Source organism: Lampetra fluviatilis, chromosome 35 (genome assembly GCF_964198595.1).
Source record: "Lampetra fluviatilis chromosome 35, kcLamFluv1.1, whole genome shotgun sequence".
NCBI lineage: Eukaryota > Metazoa > Chordata > Hyperoartia > Petromyzontiformes > Petromyzontidae > Lampetra > Lampetra fluviatilis.
This window is the reverse complement of record NC_136309.1, coordinates 10,697,231-10,722,997: the sequence shown is the minus strand read 5'-3', so window position 1 is coordinate 10,722,997 and position 25,767 is coordinate 10,697,231. Positions and strand designations below refer to the sequence as shown.

The following is a 25,767-nucleotide window of genomic DNA, read 5'->3' as shown; positions in this document are numbered from 1 at the left end:
CGTTTTTTACCCGACCAGCGAGATGACATGCGAGCGTTGTAATGACGCCCTGGGCTTTAGTTCTACTTGCAGAGCCTGCTGTCAGCATGTCAGACTCAGCATATTTAGTTATCCTGGAGGAATCCGATGAGCCGTGAAGCTCGGGTCAGCGTACTACATCAACAAACAATACCAAAGATGATGTGAGTGGCAAGATAGAGGGAAAGGCAAGTCGCTAAAAATAAAGAAATATAAATACAGTGTAGAAGTACAAATTGCACAACAAACTAGATTCCTGGCGATTTGTCGACGTCAACCGCAAGCTTGGACAAGGCAGTCCCAGACCACCCCACGGTGTCATACTGGTTGGGTTCTCATGCAAACGCCATTCCTGTGCGATTCACCAACTCCGTACACCCAGGCTGTGAATTGCAAGCACGCACCACCGCTCCTGCCTGTGGTGAATCCACGGTTCTAAAACAGGCTTTGATAAAAAATATATATATAAGGATTAGTAATTTGTAATAATTCAGAGCCCGTTGTCAATGAATCCACTGGCTGGGTGAAGGCCTCCACCCCCAAGACATGTCAGTCACGGGGGCTGTTTGACCAGACTCTACCACGCTGTGGTCAGTGTGCGTTGGTGAAGGTGGAAGCTCAGGGCCAGGACAGAAATCACTCGCCAGCAATGTCTATTTGTCATCGGGAATCTAACTCGGTTCACTCGCTCAGTGCGTTAATCATTGTGCCACCGCTCCAACTGAGTTATAGTTATTGTTAGAATGTACGTGCACACTTTCACACTTTTAATAAGGCCACCATTTACACAGTTCGCAGGTTATGCGTGTAGCTGTAAATAGAGTGCCTATAACGTCTAAGGTTGCTTCGATTCGCAATGGCCACGCTTGTTCAACGTATTGAGGTCTATGGTCTGTCTGCAAGCAGTGAATTGCATTTCGGGTGTTAATTCAGTCAAAGAGACTCCTCACAGGTACTCCACAGAGACTCCATGCGTCGCCCTCTGGGCTAGAGCTAAGGAAGCCGCATGTCGCCAGTCGTCCTCTGGGTGACAGCAGAGACAACAAGCAGTGGCGCGAGCAAAGCAAATCCCAGGGCTGCCCCTTTGCCGCGTCCTTGCCTGCGGAATGCATACGTCCACGTGCGCCGTATCCACACAATCCCCAGTGCCTTCTCACGGCCCGCGGAAACAAACGTTCTCGGTTGTGCATCGGAAGAGTGTACGAGAGATCTCGGGGCCAAGCGCTGCCTCCCGAGATTTTAAAAACTAAGTGAACACCTCTGTGGGCTTTGTCTGGTAGGATGGGGATGGTTTAGTTTCGTTTGTATGCATTGGGGTGATATGTTTGCCATTCTTGTATTTTGCACTCCTATCGTTTCTATGGCTTGTTTGGTGTAACTTTCTTACCCGTCCCGACTGGACATCTGTGAAAAAGAGCTGCATAGCTCATTGGATTCCTCCAGTGTAAATACATATTCAAATTCTGATTCTGTTACGTACAGCAGAAACGTCTCGTTCCAAACGGGCTCCAGGGTCTTTTGCTGCCGGTTAGTCTTCTCCAGCAGGTCCGCTTCGAACAGCATGTCCTCCTCTGTTTTCTTGGAGGCGTCTGCCACTCCGTGGACGATGCCCAGTGTGCAGTACGGGCTGTTGGTCCCTGCGTGAAGAGGGGCGATGGGGATTGACACCCCGGGGATTATCGTGGGTTACTTAAAGCCGCAGGTCAGTTCAGCCGAAACCCTTTTCCCATTCCGATGACACATGTGCACGCCAGCAGTATTACTTGCGATTCCGTTCTGATGGCGCACACGCATAGTACGTCATACAAACGCAATCAGAAGTAAAAGGCCACGCAGGAGGGCGTGTGGCACAGTTTGGCGCTAGCTATCGTAGAGTGGCAGTCATGTCGCTACAGTTCTCCGTGGTGAGCAAAGCTTCTTTAAAAACAACGGCACTGCTATACCTCTCCGAATAAAATTAATGCTCAGCCGTTTGCACGAGATTCAGTGGTGAACGGGACAACCACCCTGTAACTTACAGACATCTCGGAATGGGAAAGGGTTAACAGCATGCGGCTTACCATGGCAGAGGGAAACCTCTGCATGGTGCCCAGGAATCTGCCGAGTACACGAGCTTTGGACAACTGTGGTAAACTTCACTTAGCGTTCCCTTATGATCTGTCGTAAGCCCGGGAGGCTACCGCTGTACAGAGGTCGCAAACGGGTTTTGATTCCTTCCCCGAACCCGTACCCGGCCGCACCAGGGTCGCAAACGGGTATCCGTACCTGTACCCGTACCCGATACCCGGCCGGGTACGGGTAGCCGGGTATCGGGTAGGGTACGGGTATCGGGTACCCGGTTGTGACCTCTGCCGCTGTAGCAGGCTTCTGCATGTCGTAAGAGAACCCGGATTGAAAAATCAACGCAAGGACGGGTGTCATAGCTCCCTAGGCAATAGCGGTTGCTGCGGATTAGAGTGCCACGGTTGCGAGATGTTAACTCCCTCGCCTGGTATACAGGAGGTCGTGGGTTCGATCCCGACTCTGATGCCTGCTGCATATTTGGAGTTGGCATGTCTCTCTCCCATGTGGATTTTTCTCCGGGTCCTCCTGCAATTCCCTCAACATTTGGAATCAAAATGCGTTTAGAGTATTTGGCTGCTATAAATGTCCACGTTATAAGCCACTTCGTTGACTTATCATTTGTGGCCAGGTCGCTACTGAAAAAGAGCTGTATACCTCAGTGGGCCTTACCTGGTGAAATAAAATATTGTTTAAATAGTTTAATATCAAAGGAAGAAATATCTCGCAATACGTTTCGTCTTGAGCGGTGTGTCGTAGATTAAGAATATAAATTGTAATGTATGAAGCGCCCTTAAACAATCGTTCTCAGGGCGGTATTATTACACTCCTGGGAATATTTGGAGATTTCCCCAGGACAGCTGCTGCCTCCAGCAAGAGGACGATCCTTTGAAAGATCAAGGCCTACCCCTGGTACCGGGGGGAGGGGGGGTCTCGTCAGTCGCGACGCTGACTTCTCCGTGGCTACGGTGGCTACGACTCGGTGGCTACGGCTCGAGTTGGCGTCGCATCTCACCGTCAGTGTCCTTCGGCTCCAGTTTGTGAGCGCTGTTCACGGTCACCTTCAGAGAAAACGTTGGGGCCTGGAGGTGCAGACAAAGACAACCCCAAACAAATAAGCATTGTGCACCGATTAGTATTGTAGGTTGTTATTATTGTGATTAACGTTGACGGACGCTTGGAATTACACTGAGAGACGGAGAGAGAGAGAGAGAAGCAGCACGTGGATTGGAGAACATCTAACCGGCTGGTGACGCAATTCAAACTTATGGAGGCTTTGAGCAGGAGACGTGACTGATCGAGACTCGTGAAGGAAGTGGCTGCAAGACAAACGGAACGCGTCCGAGAGGAAGTCCTCCCATAGAGATGGAGCGATGGACGTCCGCGCTCGCGTGGATCGTCGCATCACGGAATCGGGAGAGTTGGCAGCGGCGACGACGGTGGCTTGGGAAGGCCTTCGCCCAGTAGTAAATGTGGTTGCGTTTAGACGCCGCTACATAAACGTAAATGGTATTGATGATGATGATGGTGGTAATGCCTGCCATGATAATTATAATCATGACAGAGAAAGAGTGAAAGAGAGAGCGGGTCGAGCATCTGGACACGTACCTCTGCAGATTCCACTTTCTTGAGAATGGATTCGTGGTCGGATGCACTCTTGTCGAAAACCTTAAACAGATAAACACCGTCTGGCAATAGTGTCTATACAATCGCGGTGTCTAAACAATAGCATCATCTAAATAATACCCACTAAACAATAGCATCTAAACAATAGCATCGGAACAAACACAAGCATCTCAAGACACCGGAAAGCACAAATAAAGAAATAAACACTCGCAGCACAAGCAGAGGCTGTCGATACATTGTAAGCTGATGTACAGTAATAGGCTGCGTAGGAAAGCGTTCATGAAGTTGTCCAGATAATACCCCGTCGATCTCGTCAAGGAGCATAAACCATCATCACACGAACTCCGGTCATCCTCGCAGCAGCAGCGGCTTTTGACTGGCCATCGAACAAAGACGGTCACCACATCGCGCACTTTCAGATGCACTTCTGCGGCCGTCTGGAACTCTCTTCCTTCCAATATTAGGAAGCCACTGGTAGCTACAGATTGAAAACGCATTTCTTTAGAACTGCTTGTTGTGTTTAGTTTGCTGTCCTTGCCCTGCACCTCCAATTAGCATGATTGCCTATGTACGATGTGAAATAAGTTCAACACACATACATGCATAGATACATGAATGCACAAAACGGTCGTGGATGCATGCAATCCTTGCAGAGGGCTACAGAGTGCCCCCCCCCCCCGGCAACCACTAACCTTCTGGAGGTGCCACAGCAATTCCTTGGTGTGAGTTGGTTTCTTCTTCACGTCGGGCTGGTGCACGAGCGTGTAGAGGACATCTTCGTACAGCAAGTCCTGCGGTGGAGGGGGGCGGGAGGGGCGGTTGGGTGAATGGGGGCCACACAGTCACAGCTGCTGATCACGAATGTGGTGGTCATCAGCTCCACACGTGCGTTGACGCGAGGCCACAGCCGTGCACAGCACCGATGGTTGTGAGCACTCGCAATGTTTCTTCTTTTTGCATCTCTCTGTGCCACAAAGTTCTCGCCCGTCGGGGTTTTGCGGGTTGTGTTATCGGAGCGTTGTCCGACGTTCCACACCACGTGCTCAAGAAGCTCCCCGCATATGTATGGTTTGCCCTGCAGGATACGTACAGCCACCATGCCCACGCTGTGCCCATGCCGCCCCCACCCCCCCGGGGAGAAATTAATGATGGTGAATTTAAATGTAATTTTTTTAATGGAATAAAGGGGCAGATCAGCAAAGCTGAACTTGATAATCCCTGCTGCACCTCCGATTATCCCCGCACCTCCAATAAGCACGGTTAGCTAAGTGTAGTGTGAAAGAAGTTCAACATACATACGATAATAATGAAAAGTAAGCGCCAAGAACCACAGACAAGTGGGAAGGCAGGCGACACGTGCGCCAACACAGCTATGTAAGGTGAAAAAGAAGTTCAACATTTTAACACATAGGCTTTTGCGACCGATATCCATAATGTAGGTTTTATTTTTTACATTTTACATTTACAGATTGTAAATGTTGTGGATTGTCTCTCCAACACACCGGTTTGCTGTACTAGTGTAGTGACAAACTCGGAGACGATAAGAGTTGCAGGCACTTCTGTATTAACGAGCACCATCGGGGTTAACACTTTATAATAGTCTATTGTCGGGGACGCTACTCAGTCAGGACAGTTGGTAGATTTGCCTGACTGATGACGCCCCGAGATGGTGAAGATGAAGACGACGAGAAGAATTGTGACGAAGACTGTAGCAGCTCGACGGGAATCCCACTCCAACAACAGCCCCGAGGTCCCCTACAGGGGCCCTTCTGTCAGCGTGGCCTGACTCCGCCCATGGCCACGCCCCCTTTATGGAACCTACCAGCGGGTTCTTGGTGTGCCCCTTCTGTGACCTTTACCCTAGATCCCCCCTCTGGTGTATCACGTGGCCTGCTGACGTCAGGGCTGCCGTAAGCCGCAGATCCCCTTCCCTGCCAGCAGCCAGCGCTATGCTGCTAAATTACTATTCTATGCCACTACACTAGTGTAGTGACATATGACGTCACTACTATGTCGGGTCTGCACACAAATGACGTCACTACCATGTCGGGTCTGTACACACACGACGTCACTGCCGGGTCGGGCAGTGCCGAGGCCGTTGACATGTGCCACGGAGGTTGTGGCAAGCCGTGGCACTCTGGGTGACCCCGGCCAGACACGTAACCGGATCAAGGTAGGGGCCAGGGGCCAGGGTCCAGACCCTGGAGGCCACGTGGTCGGGGTCCGGAGCCTTCTCGAGGGTTCGAGAAGGGGGGCGTGGCCAGGGTGTGGCCGTCCACGCTGGAGAGGCATATAAGCGGGCGCTCCGCTGAGAGAGCGGGGCTGTTCGCGCCCGGGATGAAGACGCCTCATGAAGAATGAAGATGAAGAGGTCGGGGCCAAGGTCCACGTGGCTTGGCCACGCTAGCTAATATACCCGAGTGTTCGTGAGAGTAGGTCGGTGGTCACCACCCTATGTATAGCGTGTGTAACAAGTGTGAAGAAATAGTGTTGCCTCCACAGAAGAGTGTGCGCCTCAATCGAACCCATTACACTAATAACGAATTGGTATGTTCTGTTTATGTGACAAACTTACTAATTGGCTGTGTCGGGTGTTGGCGGGTTTAACGACACATTTATATATTTACACGATCTAACCCCAAAAAAAACCTAATATTATACATATTAAGATAATAAAAAGTAGCACTGGTTTTGTGCCTGAAGAAGACTCCAATAATAATAATCATCAGGTCAGCTTTTAACGCCCTGCACAGGATTCACTCGCTGTTGTAGAGACAACAACCACACACAAGCGTGAAGGCAGACGACGCCTGCACTAACAATTAATGTTTACACGTGGGAGGAAACCGGAGCAACCGGAAAAGACACACGCGTGCGAGGGGGAAACGCTATATCCCATGCGGACGATTACTGGTGGGGTCCACATTTTTGCTGTTCTGCCTTCCCCTGGTGAGCCAGGGTATTGGCACCTCCTCGATGCCCAGGGGAAAGGGAGTTTCACGACACCTTTGCGGTGATCCACCAATCCCCGCTGCTGCCTCCACAGTGCTGGGTTACGGGCGTGCGCCACCACCGCCTGGTGCACACCCGCATCTATGACATACGGCTTAAACACGTGGACTTTGGTAAAAATGCAGCAAGAGCTATCAAGCATGCACGCCCAGAATGAGACCAACACGAAAGAACAGTTCACCGTAGACCAGGGAACAAACACGAATGGGAGACACCACGTTGTACTGTTGCACCAAAGCCTCCCTCATTACGACAAGGTCGTGTATTCTGTCCTCGTTTGAGCCAATTCATTTCATTCTTGTGCCCGGAGGATACATTGATACGCATTTAAACTTGTGGTGCTTTGAGAGCCTTAAATGTGACCTGGGCCGCCAGCTCCATCTGGAGGGCCTCTTGAATCCCCAATCTCTGTGTTTTTTTATTGCAACAATACGCGAGCCCTTTACAATACACCGATCGACACTGGTGCGTGAAGGGGGGTACAAACTCCGTGAAAAGTTGAATTCGGCGCAACGAGACATGACATTTATCCCTCTTTAAAATCGAAACAGCGGGATTGCTCTACAACTCTGGCTGTCGCCTGGTTGAGGCTGGTTGTAATTACTGGCGAAACGTCACGGTATTCGAACTGTAAATGTTTTGGGTTTACTCTCCAACACACCGGTTAGTGCTGAACTAGCAACGAATTGGCACATGTTTTTGTTACGTGACAAACCTTACTAATTGTGTGTTTGGTGGTGGCAGGCTTAACGACACATTTATGTTTACGTGATCTAACCCCCCAAAAAAAAACTATTTTGTGGGTGTGGGGGGGGATGTTGGACTACCTGCCCCAGCCAAGTGGGGACCACACATGGGGGAGGATTCCTCAAGCTCTGTTTAACTCTCAGAGAGAGACACGACGGAGAAAGCCAGAATCCCAGAAGGTCGGCGCCGTTTCGAAGTGCAGAGTTGCTCCCCTTTCCTTCCCGCCTTACAGAGGCGAGTTGTGTCCCGATTCGTTGGTTTACAAATCGGTCTGGCGGACAAAGTCCGTGCGTTGTAAGTAGCGATGGTGATGGGGACATCCGGTTAGTACTCTGCGACTCTTATCACCCTCTGGGTGCGTTTTTTTGTTTGTTAAGTCAATAGAGCCAACCGGAAGATTATTATGTACATATCCTAAACACGCAACATGTGTCGTGAAACTATACAGTGCGTAAACTGAATCATTTTTTTTTATTTTACCAGGTAAGGCCACCAAGCTACACAGCTTTTTTTCAGAAGTGACCTGGCTGCCACAAATTATATCTCAACAAAGTGGCCTATCATGTGGACATGTATAGCAGCCAAATACACTAAAACGCATGTTTATTCTAAATGTGGAGGGAAAATCCGGAGGACCCGGAAAGAAACCCACGCGACTACGGGGAGAGAGACACTTGCAAACTCCAAATATATAGGCATTAGGATCGGGATCGAATCCACGATCTCCTGCATACCAGGTGAGGTAGTTAACATCTCACCACCTGCCCTGCCAACGCCACGGTCAGTGGATCCACAGCTGCTGGGAGCAGGGGACCGGAGTGTCTGTGTAAACCTTTACTGGGTAATAATCGTACACACACACACAAAGCCACCCAGCCATCTAACGTGGGTTCGGTAAATACTGGAGGTAATCGCCTCCTGGTAGCTCCATTAATTAGCACGGTCGGCTACATATGGTGCGAAGGAAACATGCATACACACATTGGCACACATTTATGGTTGCGAATTCAAGAATGGGTTATTTTATTTTCAACAACCGTGAACCGTACGCACGCAACTCCACGGGTGTTTTTCTAGCTGAAGAACCGGCACTAATCGTTTTGGGGTCTGGTATAACCTTCAAATGTTCAGGGTTCCTGCCAGAAGGAAGGAAAACTACAGGTACAGTCGCAGGAACACATGTTTTGACTCTTTGCAGATTTTAATCTCAGATGTGGGCCAAGATTAATTTCGCATGAGTACATCTCAGGGCTGCATTACTGCTTTTTCGAAATGTAAACACTTCTCAGGAGGTTAACTCGAACTGCGTTCCCACGGCTATCGTAAATGAGCCCCCAAGCCGTGCCGGGCCGTCCGCACTCCGGTCCGGCGTCTGTTTGTTTCTTTGCCCCAACGCTGCACGGCCACGCGGCTCCATGGCAATGGTCCTGACCTCCACCCCCCAGCGGCGATCATTTAAAAAAAATGTCACCAATGTTTAACGCCATACGATCGATTTTTTAAATAATAATTACGTGACCCTACAGTTGGCCGACTTACAGGAGGAATTGCACTTCTGTGTTGACCCTGTGACAGTAAGGGTACCCAGTCATACAAAATACAAAGGTCCTTCCGTGTAGCCTTAACAAACTGTTCGGGCAAGTGCTGTTAACGAGCACCTATGAAGGCCGGCACAGCACAAGATTGGGTGGGTGGCCAGCATCACGCCCAGCTGCCTTTGTCTCCCCAGTGGCGCTTCACTAGGTACTCATATGAGGCTGAGTCGACCTAGTGGAGGCCCAGGACCGATTCAAATAATCGTCACTGGTGTTGGTCGTGAGCGTGAATTGAACTCGGGTTGCCGGGTTAATAGCATAGCACGAAAACCGCAGCACTATCGCTCGCCATAGCAGGCTCACTGACACTTAAGCACCCACAAGTTACCGTCATATCACAATAAAAACTGTCGTGGAAATCCGCCCAGGCCCACTCGCACGGCTTCTGAATCTAAGTATGTATGTTGAACTTCTTTCGCACTGTACGTAGCCAACCGTGCTAATCGGAGGTGTGGCGGGGAGAAGGGCCACAAACTAGACGTTGTTCAATTTGCTCAATCCGCCCATCCTCCATCTACCCGGCAGTCCACCGGTTAGTTGAATTCGCAGCTCGTTTTAATATTAGGGTCAGACGCGGGTTACTCCCACCTCTGCAAATGTCTGGCAAGTGTGAAAGAGTGGGCCAGAAATTCCCTCCAGTGGAGTTCTCTAAGGTCCCTCTGTAGCGGAGTCCCTTCTGCAAGCGGTGGCATGAGCGAGACATTACAGGGCTGCAACTCTGCATTTTAAAAAACATTTGCAATCTTACGAAGGAAGCACTGTCTATATGAAAAAAAGTAAGAAGATGGTCGGCTCTTTTTTAAAGTGGCCACAGGACCGTGCCACTGCTTGAGCCGTCTGCCCAGTGGAGCCCCAGAATCCCACACCTCCCAAAGCCATTGGTGCCACTCCGTGAAGTTTGCCGTCTCTCTCATGCTGGGAAAGGGCACCGATTGGTCCATCAAGCTCTATGGGTTTTGTAAATGTGCCTTTTGGCTTGTATGAATGTGCTGTATGTATGCTGACCATCTTTCTCACCATACATAAACAACTGTGCTAATAGGTGTGGGAACAAGGACAACAAATTGAACGCAAAAGCAATTCTAAAGAAATTAGTTTTCAAATCTAGACTTAAAAGTGCATAGCTCCAGTGGCTTCCTAATATGAAAAGTAAGAGTGTTCCAGACGGCCACACAAACGCATCTTGAGTTTCTTCAACAGACAACTCGCTATTTTCTACCACTACAAAAAAGATGGGCTCAGTGGTCAAGGGCACTGCCCTCTGAGCCCAGCAATCTGAGTTCGAATCCTGACCACGGCGGAGAGCCCCACTTCACCAACCCACGTTGCCCAGCGTGGTGAAGTATGTTCAAACAACTGCCATGACTGAAACGGCATTGGGGAGGCCTTAAACCAGCAGTGGATTCACATAGGGTGTAGTAATATTACATGGATGCTGTCTGACCTGTTACCAAACTTTTGGGGGTTTTAAACATTTACAATGCTCTCCACACACGCGACTATAATGCAAAACAAAGACACCGTACCTCTCCTGCTAATGGACGAGTTTGCATGCAATCTAATGTGTCGCCTAAACACCTCCAATCATCGAAGATTAACTTAAAACGTGGGTTATCTTAGCCAATACAATGATCCGTATTTGTTATGGGGGTTAGGTCCCATGGCGGTAGTTTAACGCCAAGAGGAAACCCTCCACCACCCGACGGACCTGTCACGTTTACGGAGACATCAGTCCAGATGTCTTGTGACCACCCCCCCCCCCCATTTTATTCTCTAAAACTATTTTTTTCTGTATACAAATGGTTGCATAATGTAATGTGAGCAATATGATTTCATTAAATAACATTTTTATTGTTAAATCTTTCACACACAAAAATATTTCGGACATCTTTCCGAATGTTTTTTTTTCTGGTTTGTGATCTTTCATGAGCCCATACAGCAACTACAAAGTGTTCTTCAATAGTACATGAACTCGTATCAGCCATGTGAAATAAATAAGGTTAATTTAAAATAGATATGAATAAACAAAGGAAAAAACGGTTAGGGGTCAATTAATTTGGGGTCACAAGACACCTACACCACGTTGTGCCGTAAATGTGCGTGCCGATGTGTTGGTCAAATTCTGACCAATGAGGTGCGTTCTTATCCCGTGGCGGCTTGAGACTTGTCACGGTTCAATGCAACGTCAACTCACGGCGAGATGTCACTCAAAGTGCTCCGAACTTCATCAGTGGAGTGGATTCGGAAAGCGAATTCCGAGTTCACGACCCGATTTACTTCCGGCAGCTGAAATATTATTGTGGGTGCGTTTTTTTGTTTGTTAAGTCAATAAGAGCTAACTGGCAGATAGTGTGTGCAAGTCAACAACACCTAACAAAAATACTTTAGTTTTTAACCAGGTAAGGCCCACTGAGCTATGTATTTTTTTTCAGAATCGACCTGGCCACAAATGATAGTTCAACGTAGTGGCTTATCATGGGGGAAACGTATAGCAGTCAAATACTCTAAACGCATGATGTTGATTCCTAATGTGGAGGGAAAACTGGAGGACCCGGAGAAAAATCCACGTGACCACGGGGAGAACACGCAAACTCCAAATATACAGGAGGCATCGTCAAGGTTGGGATCGAACCCACAACCTCCAGTATACCAGGCGAGGTAGTTAACATCTCGCCACCGTGGCACATCGCTGACGTCTCTCTCCGATGTTTGTGCACAGAAATGTTGAGTAAACTACCGTAACATGATGTATGGTTAGCATCGTTTACTACCTACCCGAGTGTTTCTCAGACTTTGTTGGTCCCAGGCACACTCAGCCCGCTTGCAAACATTTCCGCGGACCACCCAGCCCCCCACACCCCTGGTGACAGAACACAATCACTTATCTCTCTCACTAAAAATCACTCATTACCAGAACTTATAAAAAAAAATGTGTATGCAGCTAAAAGATTGATTTGTTTTTAGGGGGGGGAATTTAGATCTTAGGGTAAGTTTAATCAGGATAGTTTACCTAACTTCATTTTAAATAAAATATAAAAAGATCACAAGTAAAATAATAATTAGTGTCCGCAACACAGGGTATGAGACGTGGTTATTTCCGGATCAAACTGCGTTTGCATCACAGCCCCCCCCCCCTGACCCCCCGTGGGGACCATCTGGAGGAGCGTCACGTGACCACTGGTGGTCCGGGTGAGAACCACTAGAGCAGTGATCTTCACTAATGTATAACTAGAGCAGATCTTAACTGATTGTTGTTCACGTTTACGGTGACTTTCAGACCGCAGTCCACTCACTGGCATTGACTGTGTATCTTGTGTTCTCCACAGGGAATGCATTATTTGCTCCGCTGCGGGTCTCCCGCCTCCGCTCTCCCATTGACATGTGTCGTTGCTTCTACATACTATTAACATTCCCTCCCTTTGTTAATGCTACCCCCTACCCCCTCCCTTTGATGCTGCTAGTCCCGCATAATGCATGGGCATAATATGACTTTGAAACCCCCCCGCCCACCTCCTACGCATTTCCCATAAATATGCTAAATTCCTCTTGATATGCAAATTATTTTGTCAAGGCGCTCTTCTTCCACCTCCAACCCAGTTTATATATACGCTCCAAGCTTGGCAGTGTTTCATTCTTTACCTGAAGACGGCTGCTTGCGTTGTAGCCGAAACGTCGTGAGAATTATTTTATTATGTTTTATTTTTATTATTTTATTACTTCCCTGACGTGACTTTACCGAAAGAACCAAGAAGATGAATCCCTGCAGTCACGAAAACTTTAAATCGAAATTTAAAGCAGTGTTCTTCACTAATTTATAACTAGAGCAGAGTTCTTCACTAATTTATAACTAGAGCAGTGTTCTTCACTAATTTATAACTAGAGCAGTGTTCTTCACTAAGTTATAACTAGAGCAGTGTTCTTCACTAATGTATAACTAGAGCAGTGTTCTTCACTCATGTATAACTAGAGCAGTGATCGTCACTAATTTACAACAAGAGCAGTGTTCTTCACTGATGTATAACTAGAGCAGTGTTCTTCACTGATGTATATCTAGAGCAGTGTTCTTCACTAATGTATAACTAGAGCAGTGTTCTTCACTCATGTATAACTAGAGCAGTGATCGTCACTAATTTACAACAAGAGCAGTGTTCTTTACTGATGTATAACTAGAGCAGTGTTCTTCACTAATGTATAACTAGAGCAGTGTTCTTCACTCATGTATAACTAGAGCAGTGATCGTCACTAATTTACAACAAGAGCAGTGTTCTTCACTGATGTATAACTAGAGCAGTGTTCTTCACTGATGTATAACTAGAGCAGTGTTCTTCACTAATGTATAACTAGAGCAGTGTTCTTCACTAATGTATAACTAGAGCAGTGTTCTTCACTAATGTATAACTAGAACAGTGTTCTTTACTAATGTATAACTAGAGCAGTGTTCTTCACTAATGTATAACTAGAGCAGTGTTCTTCACTAATGTATAACTAGAGCAGTGTTCTTCACTAATGTATAACTAGAACAGAGTTCTTCACTAATGTATAACTAGAGCAGTGTTCTTCACTAATGTATAACTATACCAGTGTTCTTCACTAATGTATAACTAAAGCAGTGTTCTTCACTAATGTATAACTATACCAGTGTTCTTCACTAATGTATAACTAAAACAGAGTTCTTCACTAATGTATAACTAGAGCAGTGTTATTCACTAATGTATAACTATACCAGTGTTCTTCACTAATGTATACCTAGAGCAGTGTTCTTCACTGATGTATAACTAGAGCAGTGTTCTTCACTAATATATAACTAGAGCAGTGTTCTTCACTAATATATAACTAGAGCAGTGTTCTTCACTGATGTATAACTAGAGCAGTGTTCTTCACTGATGTATAACTAGAGCAGTGTTCTTCACTAATATATAACTAGAGCAGTGTTCTTCACTGATGTATAACTAGAGCAGTGTTCTTCACTGATGTATAACTAGAGCAGTGCTCTTCACTAATATATAACTAGAACAGTGTTCTTCACTAATGTAAAACTAGAGCAGTGTTCTTCACTAATGTATAACTAGAGCAGTGTTCTTCACTAATGTATAACTAGAGCAGTGTTCTTCACTGATGTATAACTAGAGCAGTGTTCTTCACTAATATATAACTAGAGCAGTGTTCTTCACTGATGTATAACTAGAGCAGTGTTCTTCACTAATATATAACTAGAGCAGTGTTCTTCACTAATGTATAACTAGAGCAGTGTTCTTCACTAATATATAACTAGAGCAGTGTTCTTCACTGATGTATAACTAGAGCAGTGTTCTTCACTAATATATAACTAGAGCAGTGTTCTTCACTAATGTATAACTAGAGCAGTGTTCTTCACTGATGTATAACTAGAGCAGTGTTCTTCACTAATATATAACTAGAGCAGTGTTCTTCACTAATATATAACTAGAGCAGTGTTCTTCACTGATGTATAACTAGAGCAGTGTTCTTCACTAATATATAACTAGAGCAGTGTTCTTCACTAATGTATAACTAGAGCAGTGTTCTTCACTGATGTATAACTAGAGCAGTGTTCTTCACTAATATATAACTAGAGCAGTGTTCTTCACTAATGTATAACTAGAACAGTGTTCTTCACTAATGTATAACTAGAGCAGTGTTCTTCACTAATATATAACTAGAGCAGTGTTCTTCACTAATGTATAACTAGAGCAGTGTTCTTCACTGATGTATAACTAGAGCAGTGTTCTTCACTAATATATAACTAGAGCAGTGTTCTTCACTGATGTATAACTAGAGCAGTGTTCTTCACTAATATATAACTAGAGCAGTGTTCTTCACTGATGTATAACTAGAGCAGTGTTCTACACTAATATATAACTAGAGCAGTGTTCTTCACTAATATATAACTAGAGCAGTGTTCTTCACTGATGTATAACTAGAGCAGTGTTCTTCACTAATATATAACTAGAGCAGTGTTCTTCACTAATGTATAACTAGAACAGTGTTCTTCACTAATGTATAACTAGAACAGTGTTCTTCACTAATGTATAACTAGAACAGTGTTCTTCACTAATGTATAACTAGAACAGAGTTCTTCACTAATGTATAACTAGAGCAGTGTTATTCACTAATGTATAACTAGAGCAGTGTTCTTCACTAATGTATAACTAGAACAGAGTTCTTCACTAATGTATAACTAGAACAGTGTTCTTCACTAATGTAAAACTAGAACAGTGTTCTTCACTGATGTATAACTAGAACAGAGTTCTTCACTAATGTATAACTAGAGCAGTGTTCTTCACTAATGTATAACTAGAACAGTGTTCTTCACTAATGTATAACTAGAGCAGTGTTCTTCACTAATGTATAACTAGAACAGTGTTCTTCACTAATGTATAACTAGAACAGAGTTCTTCACTAATGTATAACTAGAGCAGTGTTCTTCACTAATGTATAACTAGAGCAGTGTTATTCACTAATGTATAACTAGAACAGAGTTCTTCACTAATGTATAACTAGAACAGTGTTCTTCACTAATGTATAACTAGAGCAGTGTTCTTCACTAATGTATAACTAGAGCAGTGTTCTTCACTAATGTATAACTAGAGCAGTGTTATTCACTAATGTATAACTAGAACAGAGTTCTTCACTAATGTATAACTAGAACAGTGTTCTTCACTAATGTATAACTAGAGCAGTGTTCTTCACTAATGTATAACTAGAACAGTGTTCTTCACTAATGTATAACTAGAACAGAGTTCTTCACTAATGTATAACTAGAGCAGTGTTATTCACTAATGTATAACTAGAGCAGTGTTCTTCACTAATGTATAACTAGAACAGAGTTCTTCACTAATGTATAACTAGAACAGTGTTCTTCACTAATGTATAACTAGAACAGTGTTCTTCACTGATGTATAACTAGAACAGAGTTCTTCACTAATGTATAACTAGAGCAGTGTTCTTCACTAATGTATAACTAGAACAGTGTTCTTCACTAATGTATAACTAGAACAGAGTTCTTCACTAATGTATAACTAGAGCAGTGTTCTTCACTAATGTATAACTAGAACAGAGTTCTTCACTAATGTATAACTAGAGCAGTGTTCTTCACTAATGTATAACTAGAGCAGTGTTATTCACTAATGTACAACTAGAACAGAGTTCTTCACTAATGTATAACTAGAACAGTGTTCTTCACTAATGTATAACTAGAGCAGTGTTATTCACTAATGTATAACTAGAACAGTGTTCTTCACTAATGTATAACTAGAACAGAGTTCTTCACTAATGTATAACTAGAACAGTGTTCTTCACTAATGTATAACTAGAACAGTGTTCTTCACTAATGTATAACTAGAACAGTGTTCTTCACTAATGTATAACTAGAACAGAGTTCTTCACTAATGTATAACTAGAGCAGTGTTCTTCAATAATGTATAACTAGAGCAGTGTTCTTCACTGATGTATAACTAGAGCAGTGTTCTTCACTAATATATAACTAGAGCAGTGTTCTTCACTAATGTATAACTAGAGCAGTGTTCTTCACTGATGTATAACTAGAGCAGTGTTCTTCACTGATGTATAACTAGAGCAGTGTTCTTCACTAATATTTAACTAGAGCAGTGTTCTTCACTAATATATAACTAGAGCAGTGTTCTTCACTGATGTATAACTAGAGCAGTGTTCTTCACTAATATATAACTAGAGCAGTGTTCTCCACTAATGTATAACTAGAGCAGTGTTCTTCACTAATGTATGACTTGAGCAGTGTTCTTCACTAATATATAACTAGAGCAGTGTTCTCCACTAATGTATAACTAGAGCAGTGTTCTTCACTAATGTATAACTAGAGCAGTGTTCTTCACTAATGTATAACTAGAACAGTGTTCTTCACTAATGTATAACTAGAACAGAGTTCTTCACTAATGTATAACTAGAGCAGTGTTCTTCACTAATGTATAACTAGAACAGTGTTCTTCACTAATGTATAACTAGAACAGTGTTCTTCACTAATGTATAACTAGAACAAAGTTCTTCACTAATGTATAACTAGAGCAGTGTTATTCACTAATGTATAACTAGAGCAGTGTTCTTCACTAATGTATAACTAGAGCAGTGTTCTTCACTAATTTATAACTATAGCAGTGTTCTTCACTAATGTATAACTATAGCAGTGTTCTTCACTAATGTATAACTAGAACAGTGTTCTTCACTAATGTATAACTAGAACAGTGTTCTTCACTAATGTATAACTAGAACAGTGTTCTTCACTAATGTATAACTAGAACAGTGTTCTTCACTAATGTATAACTAGAACAGTGTTCTTCACTAATGTATAACTAGAGCAGTGTTCTTCACTAATGTATAACTAGAGCAGTGTTCTTCACTAATGTATAACTAGAGCAGTGTTCTTCACTAATGTATAACTAGAGCAGTGTTCTTCACTAATGTATAACTAGAGCAGTGTTCTTCACTAATGTATACCTAGAGCAGTGTTCTTCACTAATTTATAACTATAGCAGTGTTTTTCACTAATGTATAACTATAGCAGTGTTCTTCACTAATGTATAACTAGAGCAGTGTTCTTCACTAATTTATAACTAAAGCAGTGTTCTTCACTAATGTTTAACTGGCTTAGCAATCATTGGAAGGACGTAATAAACCATTTCGATACACATTAGGGTGGGTAAAATAATACATAGTGTTATGTTGAAATGTATAAGGTATAGGGTGGTTTATAGTAATACAGTATATAATTTAATGTTGGGTTTATCTATGGCAGTATATAGTACGGTATATGCTCGTGTGATGTAAGAGAATAAAGTTTAGATGGAAGCATATTATATAATTTTTACGACGTAGAATTGTAATGTATTACTTGCTGTTAGTAACTCAGCTTACTGTAGAGTATAGTAAGTATACTGATGGTGCTATGCAGTTTATACTTTAGTTTTTTTTTATCTAGTTTATACTTTAGTTTTCTACGTGGTTGTTTAGTAACTGCAGCTACATATCATTAACATTCCTTTCCTTTGTTAATGCTACTCCCTGCACCCCCCTTGGTGCTGCTGATCCTGCATAATGCATGGGCATACTATGACTTTGAAACCCCCCCCGCCCACCCCCTACGCATTTTCCATGAATAGGCTAAATTCCTCTTCATATGCACATTCTTTTTGTTAAGGCGCTCTTCCACCTCCAACCCAGTTTATATATAAGCTCCTAGCTTGGTAGTGTCTCATTCTTCACCTGAAGACGGCTGCTTGCGTTGTAGCCGAAACGTCGTGAGAATTATTTCATTTTATTATGTTTTATTTTTATTATTTTATTACTTCCCTTCTACGTGACTTTACCGAAAGAACCAAGAAGAACTATAGCAGTGTTCTTCACTAATGTATACCTAGAGCAGTGTTCTTCACTAATTTATAACTAAAGCAGTGTTCTTCACTAATGTATAACTAAAGCAGTGTTCTTCACTAATGTATAACTAGAGCAGTGTTCTTCACTAATTTATAACTATAGCAGTGTTCCTCACTAATGTATAACTAGAGCAGTGTTCTTCACTAATGTATAACTAGAGCAGTGTTCCTCACTAATGTATAACTAGAGCAGTGTTCTTCACTAATGTATAACTAGAGCAGTGTTCTTCACTAATGTATAACTAGAGCAGTGTTCCTCACTAATGTATAACTAGAGCAGTGTTCTTCACTAATGTATAACTAGAGCAGTGTTCTTCACTAATGTATAACTAGAGCAGTGTTCTTCACTAATGTATAACTAGAGCAGTGTTCTTCACTAATGTATAACTAGAACAGTGTTCTTCACTAATGTATAACTAGAACAGTGTTCTTCACTAATGTATACCTAGAGCAGTGTTCTTCACTAATGTTTAACTAGAGCAGTGTTCTTCACTAATGTATAACTAGAACAGTGTTCTTCACTAATGTATAACTAGAACAGTGTTCTTCACTAATGTATAACTAGAGCAGTGTTCTTCACTAATGTATAACTAGAGCAGTGTTCTTCACTAATGTATAACTAGAGCAGTGTTCTTCACTAATGTATAACTAGAACAGAGTTCTTCACTAATGTATAACTAGAACAGTGTTCTTCACTAATGTATAACTAGAACAGTGTTCTTCACTAATGTATAACTAGAGCAGTGTTCTTCACTAATGTATAACTAGAACAGAGTTCTTCACTAATGTATAACTAGAGCAGTGTTCTTCACTAATGTATAACTAGAACAGAGTTCTTCACTAATGTATAACTAGAGCAGTGTTCTTCACTAATGTATAACTAGAACAGAGTTCTTCACTAATGTATAACTAGAGCAGTGTTCTTCACTAATGTATAACTAGAGCAGTGTTCCTCACTAATGTATAACTAGAGCAGTGTTCTTCACTAATGTATAACTAGAGCAGTGTTCTTCACTAATGTATAACTAGAGCAGTGTTCCTCACTAATGTATAACTAGAGCAGTGTTCTTCACTAATGTATAACTAGAGCAGTGTTCTTCACTAATGTATAACTAGAGCAGTGTTCTTCACTAATGTATAACTAGAGCAGTGTTCTTCACTAATGTATAACTAGAACAGTGTTCTTCACTAATGTATAACTAGAACAGTGTTCTTCACTAATGTATACCTAGAGCAGTGTTCTTCACTAATGTTTAACTAGAGCAGTGTTCTTCACTAATGTATAACTAGAACAGTGTTCTTCACTAATGTATAACTAGAACAGTGTTCTTCACTAATGTATAACTAGAACAGTGTTCTTCACTAATGTATAACTAGAGCAGTGTTCTTCACTAATGTTTAACTAGAGCAGTGTTCTTCACTAATGTATAACTAGAACAGTGTTCTTCACTAATGTATAACTAGAACAGTGTTCTTCACTAATGTATACCTAGAGCAGTGTTCTTCACTAATGTTTAACTAGAGCAGTGTTCTTCACTAATTTATAACTATAGCAGTGTTCTTCACTAATGTATAACTAGAACAGTGTTCTTCACTAATGTTTAACTAGAGCAGTGTTCTTCACTAATGTATAACTAGAACAGTGTTCTTCACTAATTTATAACTAAAGCAGTGTTCTTCACTAATGTATAGCTATAGCAGTGTTCTTCACTAATGTTTAACTAGAGCAGTGTTCTTCACTAATGTATAACTAGAGCAGTGTTCTTCACTAATGTATAACTAGAACAGTGTTCTTCACTAATTTATAACTAAAGCAGTGTTCTTCACTAATGTATAGCTATAGCAGTGTTCTTCACTAATGTTTAACTAGAGCAGTGTTCTTCACTAATGTATACCTAGAGCAGTGTTCTTCACTAATGTATAACTAGAGCAGTGTTCTTCACTAATGTATACCTAGAGCAGTGTTCTTCACTAATGTATAACTAGAGCAGTGTTCTTCACTAATGTATAACTAGAGCAGTGTTCTTCACTAATGTTTAACTAGAGCAGTGTTCTTCACTAATTTATACCTAGAGCAGTGTTCTTCACTAATGTTTAACTAGAGCAGTGTTCTTCACTAATTTATACCTAGAGCAGTGTTCTTCACTAATGTATAACTAGAGCAGTGTTCTTCACTAATGTTTAACTAGAGCAGTGTTCTTCACTAATGTATACCTAGAGCAGTGTTCTTCACTAATGTTTAACTAGAGCAGTGTTCTTCACTAATTTATAACTATAGCAGTGTTCTTCACTAATGTTTAACTAGAGCAGTGTTCTTCACTAATTTATAACTATAGCAGTGTTCTTCACTAATTTATAACTAGAGCAGTGTTCTTCACTGATGTATAACTAGAGCAGTGTTCTTCACTAATGTATAACTAGAGCAGTGTTCTTCACTAATGTATAACTAGAGCAGTGTTCTTCACTAATTTATAACTAGAGCAGTGTTCTTCACTGATGTATAACTAGAGCAGTGTTCTTCACTAATGTATAACTAGAGCAGTGTTCTTTACTAATGTATAACTAGAGCAGTGTTCTTCACTAATGTATAACTAGAGCAGTGTTCTTCACTAATTTATAACTAGAGCAGTGTTCTTCACTGATGTATAACTAGAGCAGTGTTCTTTACTAATGTATACCTAGAGCAGTGTTCTTCACTAATTTATAACTATAGCAGTGTTCTTCACTAATGTATAACTAGAGCAGTGTTCTTCACTAATGTTTAACTAGAACAGTGTTCTTCACTAATGTATAACTAGAGCAGTGTTCTTGACTATTTTTTAGAGGTGGTGGCCACTTTTTCCGACAAGACATCACATCAGTGTGAGGGCCACCACACATTTGAAAACATTGTTGGTGTTTGACAGCAGCACGACGATCATGATGATGGGGTGGTGTTTTCACTCTGTGTGTCGGGGGTGGAGGAGGCCTCACTTCAGGGGCCGCACTGAGGGCCACCAGGGCCCGCCGGTGGCCCCGCGGAGCCTTGCAAGAGGCGTCGTTGTTTTGTCTTTGGGGCCGTCCATAAAAGACGTCACGCGATTTTGGACGATTTTTGACCCCCCTCCACCCTTCGTCACACGGCGTCACAAAAAGTCAGACCCCCCTCAAATATGACGTCACAAAGCTCTGCCCCCTTCCTCCCCCCAAAAAATAAAACATGCTTCAAATCGCTTTAAACTATTGTCATTGTAGTGCGTATTTAATGTGGCGCTGCACTCTGATGTTGTAGGAGAAACATTTATTAAAAAGTCTAATTAATTAAGTAGAACGTGTTGTCTATATTTATTTAAAGTTGCGCATTTTGATGTGACGTTACATTTCTCAAACACCCCCCCCCCCTCGTCACACATCGTCACAAAATGTCTGACCCCCCCCCCTAGGTGCGTGACGGCCCCTTTGACCAAAATAGTTCCGAGAGCCGCATCACACGCGGAGCTACTTGTACACAAACAGAGACACCGCAGCGGGTATACAGCAGCAGACGACAACAACAACAAGACATTCTGACTTAAATAAACAATATCCGCGATTGAATAAACTGCGTCTAGTTTGTTTGTGTTCCCCCTGAGTTATTATTTAACAACACAGTTTGGTTGCTGGACATTTGTTACCAACCAAGACATGCCACGGTGGCCCATTGCCTGCCATATTTAATACATTGCTTGCCATATTTAATACATTGCTAATTATCACGAGTTAAATAACGTTGAAGATTAAAGGGATTAATTTTTTTTCTAAAACGGCTTCCCCGAAAGGGCGCAGCCAAAGAGCCGCTTGGGAGTGATCAGCCAAAGAGCCGCTTGGGAGTGATCAGCCAAAGAGCCACTCGCAATGCGGCTCCGAACGAGCCGCATGTTGCCCCGACCCCCTTGACTAGGAATCATCACAACCGCGACTCTCTTGCGAAAATTTCGCCCCCACATCTCAAACGACTTGGGCACGGTGACTGCGAAGCGACCTTTGCTAAGCTCAAGGGTGGGTGTACAGTGCTCAAGTTATTCCTTGTCAAGGGGCCTGACCGTTCGTCACCAGTTAATTATTAAGCTGGGCTCGAAGGTCACCTCTCCCCCACGTCTCAATTAAATGCCCCCCCGCCCCCCCGCCCGCCCGCCCCGGGTTTCTATTCGCTTCGGTCTGGAGGAGTTTTGCGCGACCGATCTCTCTCACTGTTCGTCGGAGTTTTTATTCAACGCCGGAGGAATCCGATGAGCCATGAAGCTCCTTATCGCAGTCGTCCCAGTTGTCAACGCGACAAATCATAGGTGGGACAAAGTCATTGTTATGCAAGTCCAAGTCGAATCGCAAGTCATCAAATTCATGACTCGAGTCTGACTCGAGTCCAAGTCACATGACTCGAGTCCACACCTCTGCGACAAATTGACTTATCGATTAGCTATCGTTATCGTCGCCCCAGACTACTGGGGCGAATGCTCTCAGCGAGCCACTTATGAAGGCCGGCACGGCACACGAGGGGGTGGGTGGCCAACACCACGTCCGGCGGCCTTTGTCTCTTGAGTGGCGATGTTGACTACACACCGCACCAGGTACTCATTTGAGGCTGAGTCGACCTAGGGGAGGCCCATGATCGGTTCAGATAATCGTCACCGGTGTTGGCCGTGAGCGAGAATTCGTAGCGCAGCGTAGCGCTAACCGCTCCACTAATACCACAACTACCACCACCATTCGCCACTAAGTGACGGTGATGTCACCATGGCGCCGGTGCCAGGCCAGGTGCACTTTGAGGCTTTCACGTGAAGTGTCGAAGGCTCGCTGGCATGAGGTCTCGGGACAGACCCCAGCAGGTGCCATGAGTTGGCGGACTGAGATGACCGATAGACGCACACCAGCTGTAACCCCCTACGATGCCAACTCGCTGTATTTTAACCGCCCGGCGCCCCGCTCGTTGTTGTGAGCGGCGCCGCTCCTCTGCCCTCCGTTGCTGCTGGAGGGCGACTGCCTCCAACTGCCCAGCAGCAGCAGCCTCCTCCACAGAGGCCTCCTCAATGCACGACGGCGATAACTCGACAGTGTTGCATCCTACGTAGCGTCTGCCTCATTCCATAGGAATGTGGAATTTCCACCCCCAATGGCCACCAATGGAGATGAGCAAACAACCCATGTGTAGCTCGTTGGAGGGTGCATCATCCACTTTGGCACATCGGTTCTCAAGCTTGAACAAAACGAATCTTAGCTTGTGAGACGACGTGTACAAGGCAATTCTGTTCTATCTTTGTGTTCAGGAGCCAAATGGTCAGGGTCGAGGTCTGTTGCCGGCCGAGACGAGACGATTTGAGGAGCGAGAGTTCGCGTGGTTTTGCTGTTCCTTGTTACAGAACTGCAGGCGGTGTTTAGTTTGTTGTGGTTCCCCCGCACCTCCGATTAGCACGGTTGGCTACGTACGGTGCGAAAGAAGTTCAACATACGTTCATACGTACAGTGGTTCACTATACGATTTACACACGTCAATGAACCCGCTGCACAAATGTGTAAAGCGCGCACACACACACAGATGTTACAGGCTGAACGCCTTACCTGATTTATCGGATTACTTTTGTCCATTGCTGCAGTGGCTGCTTGCGGTTCTCAATAGCTCGGAGGGAGACGCGTGGTCACACCTGGACCCCCATTCCGCGGTGAGAGCCAAACGCGGCGTGGCAACTGCAGGTGAACAGACGAGCTTGGTCAGGTGCCTGGGAGTCCATTAAACTCAAGCACTTCCCCCTACCCACACCACGTCCCACCCACCCACCCAACCATACCGCGTCTCACCCACTCACCCACCCACTCACCCACCCACCCACACCGCGTCTCACCCACCCACCCACCCACACCGCGTCTCACCCACCCACCCACCCACACCGCGTCTCACCCACCCACCCACACCGCGTCTCACCCACCCACCCACACCGCGTCTCACCCACCCACCCACACCGCGTCTCACCCACCCACCCACACCGCGTCTCACCCACCCACCCACCCACACCGCGTCTCACCCACCCACCCACACCGCGTCTCACCCACCCACCCACCCACACCGCGTCTCACCCACCCACACCGCGTCTCACCCACCCACCCACACAGCGTCTCACCCACCCATCCACACCGCGTCTCACCCACCCACACCGCGTCTCACCCACCCACCCACACCGCGTCTCACCCACCCACACCGCGTCTCACCAACCCACCCACACCGCGTCTCACCCACCCACCCACACCGCGTCTCACCCACCCACCCACACCGCGTCTCACCCACCCACACCGCGTCTCACCCACCCACACCGCGTCTCACCCACCCACACCGCGTCTCAACCACCCACACCGCGTCTCACCCACCCACACCGCGTCTCACCCACCCACACCGCGTCTCACCCACCCACACCGCGTCTCACCCACCCACACCGCGTCTCACCCACCCACACCGCGTATCACCCACCCACCCACCCACCCACACCGCGTCTCACCCACCCACCCACACCGCGTCTCACCCACCCACCCACCCACACCGCGTCTCACCCACCCACCCACCCACCCCCACCGCGTCTCACCCACCTACCCACACCGCGTCTCACCCACCCACCCACACCGCGTCTCACCCACCCACACCGCGTCTCACCCACCCACACCGCGTCTCACCCACCCACACCGCGTCTCACCCACCCACACCGCGTCTCACCCACCCACACCGCGTCTCACCCACCCACACCGCGTCTCACCCACCCACACCGCGTCTCACCCACCCACCCACCCACACCGCGTCTCACCCACCCACACCGCGTCTCACCCACCCACACCGCGTCTCACCCACCCACCCACACCGCGTCTCACCCACCCACCCACACCGCGTCTCACCCACCCACCCACACCGCGTCTCACCCACCCACCCACACCGCGTCTCACCCACCCACCCACACCGCGTCTCACCCACCCACACCGCGTCTCACCCACCCACACCGCGTCTCACCCACCCACACCGCGTCTCACCCACCCACACCGCGTCTCACCCACCCACACCGCGTCTCACCCACCCACACCGCGTCTCACCCACCCACACCGCGTCTCACCCACCCACACCGCGTCTCACCCACCCACACCGCGTCTCACCCACCCACACCGCGTCTCACCCACCCACCCAACCTCACCGCGACCCACTCAGTCACCCCGCGTCTCTCCCACCCCACGCGAGGCTCCAACCCAGCCCCCGGACACACCCGGCTCAGCTAATTAGAGGGAAGTGAGAGTAAGGC

At 45.4% G+C, this 25,767-nt stretch overlaps 1 protein-coding gene across 1 annotated transcript in view; it reads right to left on the bottom strand.

Moving 5' to 3' along the window:
* The window catches only part of LOC144944612 (BAI1-associated protein 3-like), a 56,242-nt gene extending 32,098 nt beyond the window's left edge, over positions 1–24,144 (bottom strand). Inside the window, exons 1-5 of the mRNA XM_078872927.1 lie at positions 24,056–24,144; positions 4,398–4,496; positions 3,688–3,747; positions 3,095–3,161; positions 1,499–1,655 (exon numbers count right to left, since the gene is read on the bottom strand). Coding sequence (XP_078729053.1) covers positions 1,499–1,655; positions 3,095–3,161; positions 3,688–3,747; positions 4,398–4,496; positions 24,056–24,082 — 410 coding nt within the window. The 5' untranslated portion in view covers positions 24,083–24,144. The remainder of the gene's footprint in view (positions 1–1,498; positions 1,656–3,094; positions 3,162–3,687; positions 3,748–4,397; positions 4,497–24,055) is intronic.
* Positions 24,145–25,767: the final 1,623 nt, after the last annotated feature.